This window comes from Salvelinus namaycush, chromosome 37 (genome assembly GCF_016432855.1).
Source record: "Salvelinus namaycush isolate Seneca chromosome 37, SaNama_1.0, whole genome shotgun sequence".
NCBI classification, from domain to species: Eukaryota; Metazoa; Chordata; class Actinopteri; order Salmoniformes; family Salmonidae; genus Salvelinus; species Salvelinus namaycush.
The window spans coordinates 490,682-511,217 of NC_052343.1; the positions used below are offsets into that span (position 1 = coordinate 490,682).

General features: G+C 43.3%; 1 protein-coding gene across 1 annotated transcript in view; it reads left to right on the forward strand.

Moving 5' to 3' along the window:
- Positions 1 to 19,333, forward strand: part of LOC120031564 (zinc finger protein 236-like) — an 83,479-nt gene extending 64,146 nt beyond the window's left edge. Inside the window, exons 24-32 of the mRNA XM_038977372.1 lie at positions 108 to 330; positions 2,333 to 2,536; positions 3,872 to 4,015; positions 5,827 to 5,993; positions 7,048 to 7,176; positions 7,284 to 7,478; positions 9,441 to 9,570; positions 10,947 to 11,120; positions 17,153 to 19,333. Coding sequence (XP_038833300.1) covers positions 108 to 330; positions 2,333 to 2,536; positions 3,872 to 4,015; positions 5,827 to 5,993; positions 7,048 to 7,176; positions 7,284 to 7,478; positions 9,441 to 9,570; positions 10,947 to 11,120; positions 17,153 to 17,289 — 1,503 coding nt within the window. The 3' untranslated portion in view covers positions 17,290 to 19,333. The remainder of the gene's footprint in view (positions 1 to 107; positions 331 to 2,332; positions 2,537 to 3,871; positions 4,016 to 5,826; positions 5,994 to 7,047; positions 7,177 to 7,283; positions 7,479 to 9,440; positions 9,571 to 10,946; positions 11,121 to 17,152) is intronic.
- The last annotated feature ends 1,203 nt before the right edge of the window (positions 19,334 to 20,536 follow it).

The window sequence follows — 20,536 nt, forward strand, 5'->3', positions numbered from 1 at the left end:
TATCACTCTCCCTCTCTCTTTTCACCTCTCTCTACCTCCCTCTCTCTCTACCCCTCCCCCCACCCCTCTCCTGTGTTGACTCATTGGGATTCTCCCATCCCCTCCAGATTGACCCAGCCATCCTCCAGCAGGGAGGTCTCCTCTCCCACGCCCTGACAGGAGATGGAGGCCTGACCAGCCACCCTGGTGCCCACCTCATGGCCACGGGAGACCCCTCGGCGCCCGGCTCCAATGTGGTCCTGCACCCGCTCACCAGCCTGTCCCTGCAGCCCTCCGCCATCGGCCCCAGCCACATCACCATGGGCAGCCTTGGCGAGCACGACAACACAGGTGCATGGTGGTCCCGTCTTCTCCCCGGAACTTTGCATTTTTGTTCCTATACTAACATGATCACTCAGGAGAATTGAAGGGATAGTTCACCCGGAAAGTTCACTTGTATTATGTTTATTAGTCAACTGTTACTACGATCCCAAGACATTGTGCGTGTCAGCAGTCACGTTTCGAAGATGGAGCATTTTCTGTACAAAGCAAAAACTGTGATGCCTTTTCGTTTAAAAAAAAAATTTCTCCTCAACTTACCTGTTCCTTTAACGGATGTATACATTTTCTTTGACAAAACGGGTGCCTGGTGCTCCCGTCTTCTCCCCATACCTCTCATATGCGTTCCTATACTAGCGTTGACCACGTTTACATGCGCACAGTATTCCTGATAGTAGTTCATATCCCGCCTAAGGTCTTATCCGGGATCAGCTGTTTACATACACATTTGATATCCCGCTCATGAGTATCCCTGTATCCATGAATTAACAGAATATTCCTCATTAAAGGTCATATGGGTTAAATGGAATAGTAACTGAAATCTGGACACTGACTTTGGCCTATAACCTTTCACATGTAACGTAATATAATTTTAACTTCTGCAGATTGATGCATTTCTGGCAGTGAAATTATACAAATGTTAATTTTGTCTCGGGAACAGGAGTGGAGAAATATGATTTCAATCTTTCGCCGTCTCTTGAGAAAATGTGACTGCGCGTGTAATTTGTTGTCTTTGACACTGTCATGCAAGCAGACAGTATTTCAACCACATAAAATATGCAACCAAGACGAACAGAAGTCTTTCCAGGAACGTGTTTCGTAATTTTCTCAGCTTTTAATTTCCTCAAAACCGGTCAAACTGATGACATTTGGACATTTTACACAGGACTGTTTTTGGAGTTATTGCATTTTCTCCCCGGTCCCTAAACGAACCAGACAACTTTACTGGTGTTTACTTGATTACTAATGCATTCATTCTATCGATGTAAGACATTCTGGTGAGCCCTACTTTATTTAGTCTTCTAGGGCAGCAAGTTTTGACAGAAGTGAAGCTGCGTGTATCAAACTTCAGTTGACAAATGGACTACCAAATGTTGGAAATTATAAGATGGCCTACCAAATGTCTGATTTTATTTTTTATTATAGTAAATTAATTATAGTAGGCAAAATGATTATGGAATTGTTCATGTGGATTGAACTGCACAGGTAGCCCACTTTTTGAGGTGATTTTGTTTGACAATCAGATGAAAACATCATCACACAACACCCATGATAAGCAAAACTCAGCCTGCGCAGACCGCAAAAACAACAGTAAACGGGATAAGATTTTTTACATGCCACGTTATCCCGTTTTCGATCAGCATATCCCTGGCTTATCCGGGTTTCTCATAACCGGGATACAAGCTTTTTCGGGTTATTGTAAACGGGATTTGATGTTTATATGCATCAACTCAAAAACAGAATTCTTGAGTAATGTGAATAATAACATTATCACTCAGAATAATTCATGAAATTCTGGATTTTCCTTGAACACACCGCTTCCTTGCAGCCAAACTCAAAATGGGTAGATGTTTCACAGTAGTATTTTTTTAAACTAATTCATGCAGATGACCGTGTCTCTTCTCTTCTACTCATATCCTTTCCTCTCTTTTGGGCCCCGCAGCTTTCTGTTGTTTATGTGAGTGTCTGTGATGTGTGGCCCCACCGAGAGACTGTCACAATGAGTTTGTTCCACAGCCATGCTTTCACACCAGCTGGACGACTTTGACGGCATAGGGTGTCAGCTTAAGCCATGGGAGGGATGGGGGGGTGGCAGGGATAGGGGGAGAGGAGAGAATAGATAGAGCGAGGGAGGGAGGGAGTAAAAGAGGGATAAGGAGAGGAGGGATGAAAAGGGGAGAGGATAGGAGAGAAAAAAAGAGAGGAAGGAATGGAGGAAGGATAGAAGTGAGCAGAGTCAATTAGTTAATGATGACTTCTGTAGCTCCCTGTTTTCTCTCTTTCCCCCTTTTAGGCTCTCATCAGGACCTGAGTCATGTGATGAGTGCTCCAGGCCTGGTGTCCAGTGGGGCTCATGGTGCTCAGGAGATCACCCTGACCATCAACAACTCCAGCCTCACCCAGGCTCTAGCTCAGGCCCAGGCCCAGGCCATCGCTGCTGCTGGGGGCAACACTGCTGCAGGCAACCACCCCCAGGAGATCACACTCACCATATCAGGTAAGACGCACACAAATGATCTGTCCCTGTTCTCCATACTTCTCCCAAAGTGTACACTTGCACGCTCTCCGTCATGGATTTATCAATGAAGGAAACTCTCCTACGAATGCTTTCATCAATCCAAATGCTTTAAAATATGCACTATACAGACATTTCTCTGCCATTTCCTGGTGGCTTTAACATTCGAATAGTTTCAGTTTATGTGACGAAACAAGCAAGTATATTGTAGCAAGTCATAGTATCATCTAAACCGCTGTGAAAAATATTTTCAGCTGTTTGAGGCTTGTGTGCAAAACTAAAAGTAAAAGACTCAAAAGCGAACCTTAAGAAAGGGAAGCATAGAAAAGGCACACATAGAACACACCTACCGCTTCTTAGGACTTGCTTTCAATGAGATTGACAGATCTACAACACACATTGTTATGTGAATTTGGTCGGGTCGCCCAGAAAGTGACATATTCTAGCTTAAAATCTGACACAAGTGCACACTTTGGGAAAACACACACACAGCTACAGACAAACACTCACCACAGGCACTCACTCGCTCATGCCCACACACTCCTCGCCTATTCTTATAAATATGTCGTTGCTGCGCTCACACACATACACACACACACAGGCACACACACACACACACACACACACACACACACACACACACACACACACACACACACACACACACACACACACACAGGCACACACTCACAGGCACACACTGGCACACACTCACAGGCACAAGTTTGATTCACTCTGATGCATACACACTCAAACATCCTCTTACATGGAGCCGTCAATACCCAAAACTTAATCCAGGATACCTATATCCAGCTTAGAATCAGTTCCCCTCCACTCTGCCCGGAATTCAATTTCAGTCGTAAAATTTCATTTAAAGTGCATCATCACAGAGGGGCAATTTCACGGTAGCCGAGTGATGCTGAGACTAAAAAAAAGTTTTATGCCAAACCAAAAAAAACAATGATTTCAAAGTTAAACAATCAACTCAGAGAAAATACATTTGATCAATGATTTCAAAGTTAAACAATCAACTCTATGCACAAGGACGACTTTTAACAATTTCCACAGAAAATATTACAAAAACACATTTACTTGACGAACAGTGCAGATGCGATGTTTGATAGCCAGCATGCTGGTTTGTGCTTCTTGTGCCGTCATTCTGTTAACCAAACTTTGCATAAATGTAAACAAAACAAAAAACTAGACGGAGATGATGAAGACTGCAGACATAGAAAAGAGCAAGAAGGGGCGGGAGGAAGGTCATTGAATCACGTCACTGTGGGCTGGAGATCAAATGTATTTTCTCTCTCTCTCAAGGTCAAGACCTCCTCCAGCAGCACGGCGCCCCTGGTGGCGGAGAGATGATTGGCGGGATCAGGCTGGCATCCCACCAAACCACAGGTGCCACCCTCACCATGGGCAATGACCACCTGCTACCTCAGAGCAACGCGGGCCTGACTGGTAAGGATTGGCAGCAGCACTGCTCTGTGTGTATGTCTGCGTCTACTCACCCATTGTGCAGCCCACTGGGAGCACAGAGTGAAGGGCCTGTGATGTAAAGTGTGTCGAGTGATTCGTTCAGCGGGAGCGATGGAGAGCTGGGTCAATTAGCAGGCTGATTGCAGTACCTCTCCACGCTCCATCACTTGTGGAGTTAAATCAACTTCTCTGAGCCATCGTCATCACTCTCCTCTCAACTCAAGTGGACAATATTCTGTGACAAACAATGAATAGGCATTGAGAGGAGTTGGTCCTTTTACAAATCTATTCTTATTTAACAACAGTGAGTCATCTAATCGAGAGACATTACGAAAGAATGAGACGATAGTAAAGCTTTGGGTTGGATGAATGGTGAATTGTGTATTTGTATGCCAAGGCAGAGGCTATTCTTCCAGGGGTCCAAACACATGAAGGCACTTGCATCACACATAAAACAAAAGATAAAACAGTACATCATATAACAACATTAATCCCCTACATATCTACAAATCAAAACGTACAATACAACAATATTACAATGTACGTGTGTGTCTATTCACAGTCCCCGCTGTTCCATAAGGTGTATTTTTATTTGTTTTTTAAAATCTGATTCTACTGCTGTCATCAGTTACCTGATGTGGAATAGAGTTCCATGTAGCCATAGCTCTATGTAGGACTGTGTGCCTCACATATTCTGTTCTGGACTTGAGGATTGTGAAGAGACCTCTGGTAGCATGTCTTATGGGGTATGTATGGGTGTCTGAGCTGTGTGCTATTAGTTTAGACAGACAGCTCGGTGCATTCAGCATGTCAACATTTCTTATGAAAATAAGTAGTGATGAAGTCAATCTCTTCTCTACTTTGAGCCGTGAGAGATTGACATGCATTTCATTAATGTTAGCTCTCCGTTTACTTTTAAGGGCCCGCCGTGCTGACCTGTTCTGAGCCAATTGGAGCGGCAGGTAGCCTAGTGGTTAGAGTGTTGGGCCAGTAACCAAAAGGTTTTTAGATCGAATCCCCGAGCTGATGACAATCTGTCGTTCTGCCCCTGAACAAGGCAGTTAACCCACTGTTCCTAGGCCGTCATTGTAACTAAGAATTTGTTCTTAACTGACTTGCATAGTTAAATAAAGGATTTTTTTAAAATTATAATAATTGTAATTTTCCAAGGTCCATCTTTGTGGCACCTGACCACACGACTGAACAGTAGTCAAGGTGCGACAAAACTAGGGCCTGTAGGACCTGCCTTCTTGATAGTGTTGAGATTCTGGGCAGACTTCTCCCCATCTTAGCTATTGTTGTATCAACACGTTTTGACCATGACCGTTTACAATCCAGAGTTACTCCAAGCAGATTATTCACCTCAACTTGCTCGATTTAGGCCTAGGGGTTCTTGGTCATTCACATTTCTACGCTGTGGAACATAGTTGGCAAGATTCCTTGTGAGTGTTGGCAAGCTGCTAGGCCTAATTTCCCTTCACACTGTCACATCACAATTTTAAATGATGCCTGCAGAGAACAAGTTAATTATCTGGTGACCTCTTATAAAATTAGCTTTTTTTTCACGCATTTGCTGTTCATGTGGCGTTTTCAGGCATCTGCCCAATCCACTCCGTCAATTTCCACTGGCTTGCTCTCCGTCCGATTATCCTATGCCACAGTGCATCATTCTACCCATTTGAAAATGCATTGCCAGTTCATTTTCAATGGCATGACACCAGAATGGCTTATTAAAATCTCGCAAATATTTCTGTCAAGCTAAATTCTCACCTACTTCCTGTCTCTCCTGTCAGTCACCAGCCTGCCGCCTTGCACCTCCCTATCGCAGACGGCTGGCTCCCAGAGCCTGGTGATGTCGTCGTCGAGCATGGCCAGCGACGGCAGCGTGACTCTCACACTGGAGGACACACAGGGTATGCTGGACGCTCAACCTCAATTCACGCTCAACTTCAACGCACAGGTAACCACTCTGAAACACACACACACAATCATGCGCGTACACAACAGCACATACACAGGTAACCACTCTGAAAAATACACACATGGGCGTGCATACACTCACCCACACGCAGATATATCTTACTATACTTTTTGGGGACCAACAATTGATTCCCCATTCAAAATCATATTTCCCTAAACCTAACCACTAACCTTAATTCTAACCCCAAATCTAAACCTAACCTTAATTCTAACCCTAAATCTAAACCTAACCACTAACCTTAATTCTAACCCTAAATCTAAACCTGACCACTAACCTTAATTATAACCCTAAATCTAAACCTAACCACTAACCTTAATTCTAACCCTGAATCTAAACCTAACCACTAACCTTAATTCTAAATCTAAATCTAACCACCAACCTTAATTCTAACCCTAAATCTAAACCTAACCACTAACCTTGATTCTAAATCTAAACCTAACCACTAACCTTAATTCTAACCCTAAATCTAAACCTAACCACTAACCTTAATTCTAACCCTAAATCTAAACCTGACCACTAACCTTAATTATAACCCTAAATCTAAACCTAACCACTAACCTTAATTCTAACCCTGAATCTAAACCTAACCACTAACCTTAATTCTAAATCTAAACCTAACCACCAACCTTAATTCTAACCCTAAATCTAAACCTAACCACTAACCTTGATTCTAAATCTAAACCTAACCACTAACCTTAATTCTAACCCTAAATCTAAACCTAACCACTAACCTTAATTCTAACCCTAAATCTAAACCTAACCACTAACCTTGATTCTAAATCTAAACCTAACCACTAACCTTAATTCTAACCCTAAATCTAAACCTAACCACTAACCTTAATTCTAACCCTAAATCTAAACCTAACCCCTAAGCCTAAAATATACTTTTTACAATTGAGGACCACTTCTCTGAATTTTAGTTGGTTTACTATTCTTGTGAGGGCTTCTGGTACTCACAAGTATAGTAAAACATGTACACACACACACACACACACACACACACACAGTAACAGTGAGTATCTTCTCTCCATAGAGTCAGCAGTACCAAACTATGCTCAGTGACCAGGATCTCTCAGGACAACAGACCGGCTCCACCCAGCAGGTCATACTGGTCAGTCACCACCCCCAGGCCACCGAGGGACAGCCCAACAATATTTACAGGGTCAGTCAGTCACTGTGTGTGTACGTGTGTTGTTAACAGATATTTAACAAGGACCGGGCGGTGGGTAGGATAACATGCGTATAACGTGTGTGTTGTGTTGAAACCAGCTGTCAGAGGAGGGCCAGGCGGTCGAGAAGGAGGACCAGGGGGAGAACCAGAAGCAGAACCAGTGTTTCTACTGCGATCAGGTGTGTCAGAGCGCCAACACGCTGCGACGCCACTGCAGGCAGGCCCACGGCAAGGAGCGCTGCCACGTCTGCAGAGTGTGTGGCAAGGCCTTCAAAAGAGCTACTCACTTAAAGGTAAGCACGGACAGACACACAGTCGCCCACACACACACACTGGAGACTGGACTATAGTATGGAACACACAGTAGGTCTGGGCAGACACACACACACACACTACAGCGTGTTTATATGTTGTATGTATTCCTTCCCTTCCCTGATAGTAGTTGCCCTGTCTTGCCCTCAGAGCAGAGTTCAACTCTGGATAATCGTTTCCTGTGGGACCAGCTCTGAGTACTCTTGAGTGTATTCTGGGCGGTGGGACGGGGTTAGGAGTGGGTTACAGGTGTCAAACGGCCGTGGGTTTCTCAGCGTTCAGAGTTTAAACACAATCTCCTTAGAGGACAAGAGCACAATGACTCAAACCTTTCTTCTGCTGCTTCAGTTTCCGACGGGGTCTCGTAACAACGATAAATCAACTGTCACTCTTCCCTCTCTCTGTGTCCCAAACGCCGACTGCCTCCTGACAGGGTAATAATAGCCCCGGGAGGAGCGAGAGATAAAAGTTAACAGCTGAAGTCCAATTTCAGATAGTTTTTAGGCTGATGGTAATTTTCTCGAGTGCAAACTTTCTCTCCTCTGACAATGCTACTCATGAGGATACGGCTGCCCAAGGAAGAGAGGCTCTCCGTTTAATATCTCCACCCCAGCACGTAAACAGTGGGAAGCTCTCAGCGTTGAGGAGAGGCAGGAGCTTGACCTAATTTCTAGGGTTACAAGCAGAAGCAAGCCCCCTACAAGCTGCTCATCCAGCCTGAGAGCCATGCTGTTCTGTAACTCCTCAACGTCCTCCTCTGTCCTTGGCTGTGTACTGTGTGTGTGTGTACTGTGTGTGTGTGTACTGTGTGTGTGTGTACTGTGTGCATGTGTACTGTGTGTGTGTGTGAGCGTATGACCGTCTTTACCTGATATGACACGTGTGATCCCCTGATGGTGTGTCTGTGTCCATGTGTATGAACAAGAGAGAGAGCACATTAGATGTGTGTTTTGATTGTGCGTCATTCAGAGAGCGTTCGTGTGTGTTAAGATACTTATATATCTTCTCTGGCTCAGTGACGCCCCCCCCCCTCATTCCTTGCTCATCCTGCTCCCAAAAGCTTTCCTCATCTCATTTACGGAATTAAACGCTCCTTTGGAAAGGGGGAGCACGGCTGGAACCGTATCAAAGCCTGTTCCGTACTAATCGGCAGCCCCATGTAACCCTGGCGGGGACATTTGGCCCATAGACTTCCCTGAAACTGGCTGATTTTCCATTTAGAGGAGTGGATACTTTGTTAGTACATTAAGCTTATCAAGCATCCGATGCAATTACGCAAACCGATTTTTAGTTCTGGGTGTCTGCGATTAGAGAATGTTTAATTCATGTTTTGTTTTATTTCTCCACTTTACAAACTGTTGCTGGGTTCATTAACTTTATGATGTCATTTAGCGATGGAGAGAGACAAACGGAAACAGTTTCATCAATAGTCATTTTCTATGACTCTGGGGACATGCAGAGAAAGTTATTTTTACCAACTTTCAGTTACTGATTTTTCTTGGTCTTAAAAGCAATCAGGGGCCTACTATACTCTCCTTTTCATTCATCACACTACCCTATGACGAGACTGGCCTTCTTGTTTCTTTGTTCATGACTAGACGGGAGTTTTCTTCAGTCTTCTTCATTAGACTTTGGAGTCTCTTGAGGATTCGTTATTAGATTGGAGTTTATTGATGGTTTGTCAGTAGACTTTGGGGTTTCTGGATGGTTCTGCATTAGAATTTTTTTGTTCTTTTTGGGATGGTTCATCATTAGAGTTTTGGGTTTCCAATGTTCCCAGATGTTTTTTTTCCCGGTTTTAAGTGTACGCTGGCGCAGTTGGCGGGCCAGTTCTCGTGCAAATTGCAGATTAAAAAATATATATATATTTGCTATGTTTCACCTTTTCTTCTGAAAGATTTTTTTTTCTGTGTCCCCGGACCTTTGACCTCTTTCTCCTACAGGAGCACGAGCGTGTCCACCAGCGAGGACCCTCACTGGGCTCCCAAAGGCCCAAGTTCTTCAAATGCTCCTCCTGTGACAAAGCCTTCGCCAAGCCCAGCCAACTAGAGAGACACAACCGCACACACACAGGTAATCCCACACACGCACGCACAACGTTCACTCGAATAAATCCCTGACTACTACTATTGTTTAGGAATATTGTACGTCCCAGCCTTGAAGGCGCAAAAGTAAAAATATACCATATGAATGAAGATGCTATCCGATGCTATCCGAGTCCTCGACTAGAGTGACCTTCCATCAGGCATTTGGGACACTTCAAAGACCTCAGGAAAAACGTTTTCATGTATATGCCTCAATGGCAGAATGACCAAATGAACTTCTTCAGAGCAAATCATGGAGTCTCCTAAGAGGAATATAACACAACTCCGACACGACAAAGTAGGATGTGCATTTGCTTCTTTTGAATTGGGGCCTTTTGGTTCTGGAGGGGTAAGTATTAAGGTGAAGTGCGACTTGAACGTTTTGACTCGTTGCTACCTACTGCCTACTCTTATGGCCACCCACTCAATGGCTGTGTCAGAGGCAGGCCGGTGTGAGATTACTGTAATGTTGTGTGTTGAAGAGCCCACTGTGGAAGCTGAACCGGTAGGGGGGGTGGGTCCTGTCTTACCTCTTATCGTCCTCAGCAGGAGAGACTGTAAGGGAGCTTGTACACACAATATGTAATGACATAGCCTAGCTTGCTAGCGTCACGTCAGCAAGCGAAAAGCATCGCGATCACAACCGTCGCTCTTAGCGCTTGTTTAAGCAAACGGGGGGAACCTTCGTACTAGAGATATGTTTTAATCTCCATCTCCACATCAGAAGAGAGGCAGAGCCATTGTCTTCAACAAATTGTGTGTGGCTGTTTTCTCACAGCGCAGTTTTCATGTTTTAGATTGAGGAAGAGGCACTTAAATAATGTCCATGGACTTAGTTACAGACATAACAGGTCTTTGCTCAATTTCAGTTCAATAAGTCAATGTATTTTTGACCGTAATGGTACCAATTATGATAGGTCATTATGTTCCAAGATTATGCTGAAGGCCTAATGGGAGGCGGCACCTGGCAATGCTATTATTCTGAATTGGCACAGTAGGCTACAAGTTATTTTGGTAAATCGGATTTACACTTTGCCGGCGGTTCACATCTTTCAGCAGATAATGTAAGCTGACTAGACCTTTTCATTTTTTATCACATTTTTATTCAATTGGATGTAAATTGCTACCGCTTGCAGTAATATAGCGCAACGCGTCAATTGCTGTGCGTGCATTCACTTTTTAGAAGTAATTCTGTTCCATATTTCAAACTTATTTTAGTGCGAGACACCTTTTTATTGCCTTCTTCACAAGATTGAATGAAAATGTGTGTTTTGTATTCATCCGGCGAATTGCACCGCCATTGCCGAGTAACCTTTTGCACTCCTGAAAGTCTTGAGAAGGTGTCTCTCTGTTTTTTTTGTGCAGGTGAGCGTCCCTTTAAGTGTTCCCAGTGTGACAAGGCCTTCAACCAAAAGAGTGCCCTGCAGGTACACACGGTCAAACACACAGGGGAGAAGCCCTACAAGTGTGAGGTCTGCAGCATCAGCTTCACACAGAAGAGCAACATGAAGCTGCACATGAAGAGGTCGCACGGCTATGGTGAGTCACGGACACGCAGACACTCAAAACACTCGCAATACCCCCCCCCCCCGCAAGACTATCACACTCTAGACACGGCAAAAAATTCTGAAGCCCGAGCACATCTCAAGTGTTTGTGGTTGGGCTGAGATGAAAGGTGACCTTGTGCGAAATTCACAGCCAGACGAAACCTTGCTTGTCAGTCTCCGATACCTTAATTAAATCCTGAGAGTCCCTACATGCTTTCTCTCTGAGGAGGCCAGTCCATTGTTGATGGACGCCACAGCCCAGGTGACACCCTTTTCTCTAAATTCTCGCGGACTGGGACAGTAGCCTCTGAGAATAACATTGACTTATACGCGAACACGGTGACTGAGTTCATCAGGAAGTGTATAGGGGATGTTGTTCCCACGCCTAAAATGACATACCCAAATCTAACTGCCTGTAGCTCAGGACCGGAAGCAAGGGTCAAATCAAATGTTATTTGTCACATCCGCCGAATACGACAGGTGTAGACCTTACCGTGAAATGCTTATTTACAAGCCCTTAACCAACAATACAGTTCAAGAAATAGAGTTAAGAAAATATTTACTAAATAAACTAAAGTAAAAAATGTAATAAAAAGAAACGCAATAACAATAACAAGCCTATATACAAGGGGTACCGGTACCGAGTCAATGTGTGGGGGTACAGGTTAGACGAGGTAATTTGTACATGTAGGTAGGTGTAAAGTGACTATGCATAGATAATAAACAGCGAGTAGCAGCAGTGTAAAAACAAAGGGTGGGGTAGGGGGGGGGGGGGGGTAAAATGTAAATAGTCCGGATGGCTATTTGATACATTTTTCAGCAGTCTTATGGCTTGGGGGTAGAAGCTGTTAAGGATCATTTTGGACCTAGACTTGGTGCTCCAGTACCGCTTGCCGTGCAGTAGCAGAAAGAACAGTCTATGACTTGGGTGACTGGAGTCTTTGACAATTATTTGGGCCTTCCTCTGACACCGCCTAGTTTATAGGTCCTGGATGGCAGGAAGCTTGGCCCCAGTGATGGACTGGGCCGTACGCACTACCCTCTGTAACGCTTTACGGTCGGAGGCCGAGCAGTTGCCATACCAGGTGGTGATGCAACGGGTCAGGATGGTGCAGCTGTAGAACCTTTTGAAGCCAAGAAACATGATCAATGGACATTAGACCAGTGAAAATCTGTCCTTTGGTCTGATGAGTCCAAATTTGCACAGCATTCTGCAGCGATACGCCATCCCATCTGGTTTGCGCTTAGTGGGACTATCATTTGTTTTTCAACAGAACAATGACCCAACACACCTCCAGGCTGTGTAAGGGCTATTTGACCAAGAAGGAGAGTGATGGAGTGCTGCATCAGATGACCTGGCCTCCACAATCACCCGACCTCAACCCAATTGAGATGGTTTGGGATGAGTGAGACCGCAGAGTGAAGGAAAAGCAGCCAACAAGTGCTCGATATATGTGGGAACTCCCTCAAGACTGTTGGAAATGTGTTCCAGTTGAAGCTCATTGAGAGAATGCTAAGAGAGTGCAAAGCTGTCATCAAGGCGAAGGGTGTCTACTTTGAAGAATCAAAAAATATAAAATATATTTAGATTGTTTTTTAACACTTTTTTGGTCACTACATGATTTCATGTGTTTATTTCATAGTTTTGATGTCTTCACTATTATTATATAATGTAGAAAATAGTAAAAATACATAAAAACTCTTCAATGGCTAGGTGTGTCCAAACTCTTGACTGGTACTGTATATTTTATTCAGCTTTGTTCAATTGTATTCTTCATATTATGAAATAATATCAAATAAAGCCACAGAATCATAAACAAATCTTGTCTGCAAAATGACTAGTGTAGCCCACAGCCGTTTGGCATAGCCACATCAGAACCTAACATATGGACAACTCAGAGTATGCTATTCTGTTCTTCTAAAATAGACTGCATATCATGCTTCTTTAGACCTGTCTAAAAAAAAAAATAATAGATTTATTGTGAAGGTGTAGGCTATATTACATGGATTTATTAGACTTTTTAAAATTGATTTATTAGACTTTTTAAAATGGCTTGTAGGCTATGTGTGGAAGCCAGGAGATGCTAATTGTTAATTAACAGTCATTTACCGCTAGACCGACAGTTAGTGCTTGACAATCACCGGCTGACGAAATCTCGTAACCGCCACAGCCCTTGGCGCAACAGCTCCACTTCATCCTCATGAGGCTGAAGAAATTTGGCTTGACCCCTAAGACCCTCACAAACTTTTACAGATGCACAATTGAGAGCATCCTGTTGGGCTGTATCACCGCCTGGTACGGCAACTGCACCGCCTGCAACCGCAGGGTTCTCCAGAGGGTGGTACGGTCTGCCCAATGCATCACCGGGGGCATACTGCCTGCCCTCCAGGAGACCTACAGCACCCGATGTCACAGGAAGGACAAAAAGATCATCAACGACATCAACTACCCGAGCCACGACTTGTTCACCCCACTATCATCCGTTCAGGTGCATAAAAGCTGTGTCCGAGAGACTGAAAACCAGCTTCTATCAAGGCCATCAGACTGTTAAATAGCCGTCACTAGCCGGCTGCCACCCGGTTACTGAACCCTGCACCTTAGAGGCTGCTGCCCTATATACATAGACATGGTATCGCTGGCCACTTTAATAATGTTTACCTACTGTTTTACTCATCTCATATGTACAGTTGAATTCGGGAGTTTACATACACCTTAGCCAAATACGTTTAAACTCAGTTTATCACTATTCCTTACATTTAATCCTAGTAAAAACTCCCTGATTTAGGCCAGTTAGGATCACCACTTTATTCTAAGAATGTGAAATGTCAGGATAATAGTAGAGATTGATTTATTTCAGCTTTTATTTCTTTCATCACATTCTCAGTGAGTCAGAAGTTTACATACACTCAATTAGTGTTTGGTAGCGTTGCCTTTAAATTGTTTAACTTGGGTCAAACGTTTTGGGTAGCCTTCCACAAGCTTCCCACAATAAGTTGGGTGAATTTTGGCCCATTCCTCCTGACAGAGCTGGTGTAACTGAATCAGGTTTGTAGGCCTCCTTGCTTGCACACGCTTTTTCAGTTCTGCCCACAAATGTTCTATGGGATTGAGGTCAGGGCTTTGTGATGGCCACTCCAATACCTTGACTTTGTTGTTCTTAAGCCATTTTGACACAACTTGGAAGTATGCTTTGAGTCATTGTCCATTTGGAAGACCGATTTGCGACCAAGCTTTAACTTCCTGACTGATGTCTTGAGATGTTGCTTCAATATATCTCCATAATTTCCCATCCTCATGATGCCATCTATTTTGTGAAGTGCACCAGTCCCTCCTGCAGCAAAGCACCCCCACAACATGATGCTGCCACCCCCGTGCTTCACGGTTGGGATGGTGTTCTTCGGTTTGCAAGCCTCCCGTCTTTTTCCTCCAAACATAACAATGGTCATTATGGCCAAACAGTTCTATTTTTGTTTCATCAGACCAGAGGACATTTCTCCAAAAAGTACGATCTTTGTCCCCATGTGCAGTTGCAAACCGTAGTCTGGCTTTTTTATGGCGGGTTTGGAGCAGTGTCTTCTTCCTTGCTGAGCGGCCTTTCAGGTTATGTCGATATAGGACTCATTTTACTGTGGATATAGATACTTTTGCACCTGTTTCCTCCAGCATCTCCACAAGATACTTTGCTGTTGTTCTGGGATTGATTTGCATTTTTCACATCAAAGTACGTAGAGATGTAGCGATGACTAGGAGACGGAACACGTCTCCTTCCTGAGCGGTATGACGGCTGCATGGCCCCATGGTGTTTATACTTGCGTACTATTGTTTGTACAGATGAACTTGGTACCTTCAGGCATTTGTAAATTGCTCCCAAGGATGAACCAGACTTGTGGAGGTCTACAATTTTTTTTCTGAGGTCTTGGCTGATTTCTTTTGATTTTCCCATGATGTCGAGCAAAGAGGCACAGAGTTTGAAGGTAGGCCTTGAAATACATCCAGAGGTACACCTCCAATTGACTCAAATTATGTCAATTAGCCTATCAGAAGCTTCTAAAGCCATGACATGAAGCTGAAGCTGTTTAAAGGCACAGTCAACTTAGTGTATGTAAACTTCTGACCAACTGGAATTGTGATACAGTGAATTATAAGTGAAATAATCCATCTGTAAACAATTGTTGGAAAAATGACTTGTGTCATGCACAAAGTAGATGTCCTAACCAACTTGCCAAAACTATAGTTTGTTAACAAGACATTTGTGGAGTGGTTGAAAAACGAGTTTTAATTACTCCAACCTAAGTGTATGTAAACTTCCGACTTCAACTGTATATACTGTATTCTATTCTACTGTATTTTAGTCAATGACACTTCGACATTGCTCGTCCTATTATTTATATATTTCTTAATTCCATTATTTTACTTTTAGATTTGTGTGTGTCGTTGTGAATTGTTAGATACTACTGCCCTGTTGGAGCTAGGAGCACAAGCATTTCACTACCTCCACAATAACATCTGCTAAATATGTGTATGTGACCAATAAAATGTGATTTGATTTGTGGACTACTTTTGACCAGGGAAAAATAGGGATAAAGCTCACAAATCAGGCTGATACTCCATCTCTCAATCCTGCTGCATTTCCCTGCCTGAAAGGCCTTTTGACAGAGAAGGCAGCCACACTTGTGATGAGAGAACCTGTCCTTTTCATTCTCATTCGGAAGCTCATACGGAAGCTTCGGGCCTAAATATTTCAACAGCCACCGGGCTGATTGACTGGAGCTGTAAGTCAGCGCTCTGATTCTCACTTGAAACGGGGAGTCACTAACTGTTTGTGACAAAATGCTTATGACGGTGGCAAATGTTTGAACAGTATTTAGCATTTTCAATGGATTATTGTGTTGGATGTTGACGTTAGGACTGTCTGGAATATGCAACTCTGTCACTAACTTTTGGTGCTATATAGCGCTTCTAATACCATGGTAAATATGTGAATAGGGATTATTGTGCATTTTAATTTGACATTCTAAATGATTAATCCCCACTGGGTGGTTCGAGCCCTGAATGCTAATTGGCTGACAGCCTTGGTATACCAATCGGTGTACAACGGGTATGACAAAACATTTATTTTTACTGCTCTAACTACGTTGGTAACCAGTTTATAATGGCAATAAGGCACCTCGGAGGTTTGTGCTATATGGCCAATATAACATAGCTAAGGGCTGTGTCCAGGCACTGTGTTTGTGTGGGGGTGAGTGTGAGCATCAGTCCTTGCGCGCTTATAGGGGAAGGCTAGCAAAAAAAAATGTCAAGGCGATTTCTAACAAACATTCACCTGGATGATTCACAATCGCTCTTTCGCTGAGAGCGTCTGTAAGAGACAGTCACATTTAAGTGAGTTCATTCAATAGATAGATGGGTTTAATTATGGAACCTTTCTGTGACGCACTCTCCCATTTAGTGCCTGTTTGGTCCTGTATACCTCCATTTAAACATTTGATGGTTATTACAAAGGAAATGTCCTCTGCTGAACTGACTCTCGTGGTCTATTGATGGATCCCAGACACAAAGGCTCTGTCTCGACTGCTTACAACATCTGTCCTCACCACCTCTTCATCTGCACTGATTGGAAAAACAATATGGCTGTAGGCACCTCGTCCTCCTCAGGCTGACTCATCGTCACCTTTGCCAATTCTTCCAGATCAATGCGTCAAAGGAGAGGAGGCGAGGAGAGGATTTTTTTTGACAATTGAGAAAGAGCTCTGGTAAAATTTCACCTGTCACTCACCCCTTCTTCAAACTTACCTCACAGGTGGTAAATGCATTGTGTGTTGCACTGTATTTTTTCATTCTTAAACTCTGAAACTTAACCTAACGAGTTCCCTTGACACACTCTCTCCATTCTAACAGGAACGTTCATGAGTAACTTTGTCCCTCTCACTCTCACTGTCCTTTCTCTCTCTTTCATTCTCTTCTCTCCCTCTCTCTCTCTGTGTCTTTATCTCTCTCTCTGTCTTACTTTTTCTTGGACACAGGTCCCGATCGGACCCAGGAGGCGACGTTGGAGCAGGGGACAGAGACGGATGTCCCTCCCGAGCTGAATGACATGGAAGAGGTTGTCCAGGAGTCTTCTGGAGACTGGCACTGTGGCATCCCCAACGTCTTCCCTTAGCTCCCAACTCAGAATTGAATTGACCATCCCAGTTCATCCCAGCATAGACTCTTTACTAGGCGTCTGTGCACTGATGATACAAAGCACTGATTTTACCACTAAGTAGGTGTGGGAAAAACCTACCCCTCAGATCAACCCCCTCCTTTCCTCACCTCTTTTTAATCGAGTTGGACATTTCTGCACTTTTTCTAAAGCATATCCAAGGTGATGTTGCCACGCACATACTGAAAACAGAAAGCGTGTGCGGCCATACCTACACGCATTAGGTCTTAGCAGCAGCTATTTCTGCCCGTTTCTCTTGTCCTCAGATATGCATTAAAGGGACAATCTGTGATTGCTACATCACTTTTTTTTTTTTACTTTTAAATTCATGATATATACCCATTGATTATTGAAGAGTATAACTTAAAAATGCCTTAGTTCAGCTTGTTCCTCTTTTTTTTGTAAAAAACAACAACATTTTATCGCCTCGACATGGTTAAATCTATCCTTTTGATATCATAGCTCTGTCTTATGAATTTGGTTACATTTCTCCAGCCTCGTCCCTCAGCTATTTACCAAATCGGTGGCGGGTTGCCCGCTTTTATTATTGTTTGAACTGCAGATTGTCCCTTTAAAGACAGAGAACTGGTCCCTCCATTGACTAAATTGCTGAATCAACCTGCGCTCTGATTCTCATTAGTACGAGTCCCTTATGAGACGTTTTAGTCAATACGCCGTTTAGTAATCAGAAGCTGACCTCCCAGTACAGTTCACCAGTCGGGGCTGTAGCTAGCTGAGGTAGGCTACCGGCGGTTGGTTCCTAGACTGTTGTTGACTCTGTTTGCCAATGAGATTGGCGAACGCTATAGATCTGCATGGCTGCACTGTCAGTCCTGCGGTACTGGTTCACATCACCCTGTAGAGTAGAATAACCACTCACCTGCTCCATCCAGAAACAGCACCCCCCCCCCCAGACACCCCTGTAGATCCGCGGTCCATAAGTCAGCAGTAGTCAGTCACAAACTGCTCCGTGTGACCTATTACGGACTGGACTAGGTAGTAGCAATAGTGTTAGAGCTCCACCTTGCCCTCTGTACGGCTGGATGAGAGGTTTGCCTTATTGCGTATTCCTATCCAATAATTTCAGATCTACACAAGTGTATAATGGGCAGGGTCTAAGCGTTGTTTCTAGACAGGGAACTCCATCTGTCCCGTGCTCCTGGGGCTGCTCCACACACTGCGAACAGGCCCACTCTTTAACTGTGCTTTAACAGGCACACACATTGGAGTGCTCTATGTGTAGTTACCCAAAAAGTACATTTCTTTTTAAAGTCACATATTTTTGCATATTTATGCTATACACTTTTCTAAAAGGCAAGCTAAATGTTTTGTTTTTGATTAATTAGTTGTAAAAATATATATATATTTTTGCCGTAAAGTTGAAGGTATGGTGAGACTATAAAGTGCTCAGAGTCATATGGGTCAGACCTGGGTTCAAATACACTTTGAAATGATTCGCTTTAGTCTGCCTGGAGTGCCAGATGGGTGGGCTTGCAGAATGCGATCTTGCAAATGACTACTCTGTAGGTTTCATTGTGCCAGGCAAGCTCGATCAAGCCCGGATAAAGCATAATGATTTCGAAGAGGATTTGAACCTAGGTCTGGTGTGGATTTGATCCCTCTCTTCTGAAACGTTATGCCTGTAAATTTGACAATGACGACGACGACCTGTGAAACCACTGTCATTGGCTGCTGTATAAGGGCTTCAGGGGTTGACTCCACGTTCACAAGGTGTTGCATGAAATTGTAATTTAGTTGTAATCTTATGCACAGCCATTTTGTAATCTGATATTTAATTTTGCATTGTAAATAGTGTATGATTGCATATATTTTTGGATTCCTTATCAAATTGGTTGTGAACAAGAGTTCCTTTTTCATCAATTGCTGAACCAGTTTACAGACTATAAGCTGTTAAGTGTTGTTGTTTTTGTTTTTTTGGCAGGAATGTATTTTGTAATGTTGAAAAGTATTTAATTAATAAAACCAGTCATTTTTTTACAGATTTAATGTGTGCCAATTGTTTTAGAAATAATTTGTCTGAAGTTGATTGCATTTCATCTATGTTTGATTTTCTGTGATACGTGAAGATCTCGGTATGTCTCTGCATCAAAACCTTGTATCTAGAAAAGGCAAGTGATTAGCGATTGAAAAATCCATTTCCACATAGTCAAACCCCATTTTTGACCCTCTTTCTTTCATTAGTCCCAGAGTTATTAAACTTTCGCAGCATATGGAAAAAGCCTGACCACTTTCAACTTCTATAAAAACAAATGTCTCTTCTACCACATTGAGTCATTATTAAATTCCTCTCCTTGATTATACAATTATTGAGCAAACACAATTACTCTTGGAACCAGGAGCGAGATGCAGCTCTGTCATGAGTCTGCTTCAAACGACACAATGACCTGACCTAAACAAAGATGGATTCTGCAACAGAGTTGAATATTTCATCACTTCTTGTACCCTACACCTGCACGTTACTGCATGTGTGTACACTACTTTTTAAACTTCTATCAAACAACACAACCAGAGACCCATAACGATTTAATGATTTTTAATTCCTTTATTTTTTCAAGTTATTAAGTGGCTGGTCGTACATCTTTTTATTACCGATACAACAATGAGGGTCTCAAGAGTTTCATTTACATTCATTCACAGGACCCATACAAAAACGAGCGCGCACATCAAGACAGGGGGAGGGGTGACTGGGGGGGGGGGGGGGGGGGGGGGGCAGGCAGTATACTACAGATTACACACGTTTGTTTTTTAAACAAATGGAGGAAAGACTGGTGTGAGGATATTGGACAGTACAGTGGCAGTAATAAGCAGTTCATGCAACTCATCGCTCGTACCTTGGTCAACAAACTCCACGCTCCTCTATATCCATCGTCATCTTTTTTTAGTAACATTTATGCTTTTTACACGGTTAAATAACGAGCACCTTTATGACAGTGTTGGTGTTTTAATATCCACACAGAGTAAACACAGCACATTGTTTTTGGCAGTCAGAAATGGTATTGTTTAGCTAGCTGTTTTGTATTCATATTTTGTGCAGCGCTTCGATAGATATATGAAGCAAGAGATGCTTAAGACAGAGGAGACTACACTAATGGGGGAAAGGGTCTGAATCTGTCCTGCCATTGGAAATACCAGTCCGTCTGCTTTTCAACGGTCAAAACAGTGCACTTTAGACAAATGTCCGTTA